A 1,405-nucleotide genomic window follows, 5' to 3' on the forward strand; every position below is an offset into this window, starting at 1 on the left:
TTTTCCCCTAGAAAACTCATTTTTCACCAAAGCTAACTCAAAAATCAATATACTTACCCTCCAATGTATAAAGCATCTCCTAAAATGAGTAGTCCCATAATGGCTACTATTAATGTGGACAATGGTCTAAATGCTGTCATGAAAACTGGTCCTTTTAGTCTAATTGCCAATGTTTGAACATATACTGTAATTCCAAAAATCACAACTCCCTGAAAAAAGAAATTCTATATAATTAGCTTTTCTCAAATCTCTAGAAATAGAAAAATATGGGTGTGGCATTCAAAAATTTACACTATAGATTGGAGCAAAAAGGCTAATGTTCCATGACAATTTCCATGACGAAGTTTTATGATCCAAAATTGCTGTCATGATAGCCGAGAGTATAGCACCTGATAAGCACGTTAATGATGTAAGTGTCATTGGTGCTGGATACATCTTAATTGTAGCTGTCTGCAATAGTCATATATGCGTATTAGTTTATAATTTTATACGTATTTTTTCAAATTTAAATTGAAATAGGATTAGTTTCCAATATGTGTAGTTGTAATTCTAGTTACTATATTACAAGCATACAAAGTGAACGTAATGCATGATGGCCTCCAATGATCACTGTTATAATGATAAAGTTTTTTAACTTATCAAAGAAGCAATATTGGCTGCATTCTGTTAGCTTTCCTTAAAGCACCCAGATTAGGACAGTTTATGTGTAGCTAGCCTAACCCTTTTTGACTGTATATAAAAACCATCTTTTATGTAAATAACAACTAAGAATCACCTGTAAGATGTAGAATGCTGACAATGAAATGTAAGAAGTAACAAGCATGAGGGAGCCCTTTATTGAATCCTTGTCTAAGAATACTTTTGATGGGGTCACAGATTGATGCGAGTGATGAATATGTAAAGAAATCACAGTGATTCCCTTGTATAGGGTCATGAGTGCTGCACCAGAAAATGCAACAACAGTTCCCAAAATCTTGACTTGAGAACTACGCTTGGAAATCTCTATCTTCTCCATCCTGAATATGCCAAACAAAACTTATTAAGCTATCCACGAATCAATAATCAATGGATAATTTGGAATCGTGTAATGTTACGGATACTACAAAATTACATATGTGATATGTCTTACTAAAGTTTAAGCAACCCCACACAAAAGTAATTAAAAGTTTATTCTTACGTGCTTGTTAACGTGTATGAAATCAATCATATTCTTTGTAAGATCGATTTGTAATTTTTTTTATTGTAAAACTAATAGTAATAGTTTTAGCCAATAACATTTGAAATCATTTTCATATAATATCGAATGACATATTACACATACAAAAGATAATTCCAGTGGTCGACATTTTTAGGATTTTTTTTTAATTTTTTATAATTTGATAGTTGGTGGAGGGGTATTGGCGGA

At 32.0% G+C, this 1,405-nt stretch overlaps 1 protein-coding gene across 1 annotated transcript; it reads right to left on the reverse strand.

The window, feature by feature from the left end:
* Window positions 1–57: 57 nt before the first annotated feature.
* LOC111990195 (WAT1-related protein At4g08290) lies at window positions 58–1,015 on the reverse strand (the record flags this gene model as incomplete). Its single annotated transcript, XM_065769957.1, has 3 exons — window positions 776–1,015; window positions 292–450; window positions 58–209 (listed from the first exon to the last, which is right to left on the reverse strand). Coding segments are annotated over exons 1-3 (551 nt in total), but the record flags the coding sequence as incomplete, so codon positions are not given.
* Between the last annotated feature and the right edge of the window lie 390 nt (window positions 1,016–1,405).

Source organism: Quercus suber, unplaced genomic scaffold, assembly GCF_002906115.3.
Source record: "Quercus suber isolate HL8 unplaced genomic scaffold, Cork oak 2.0 scaffold_1837, whole genome shotgun sequence".
Lineage (NCBI taxonomy): Eukaryota > Viridiplantae > Streptophyta > Magnoliopsida > Fagales > Fagaceae > Quercus > Quercus suber.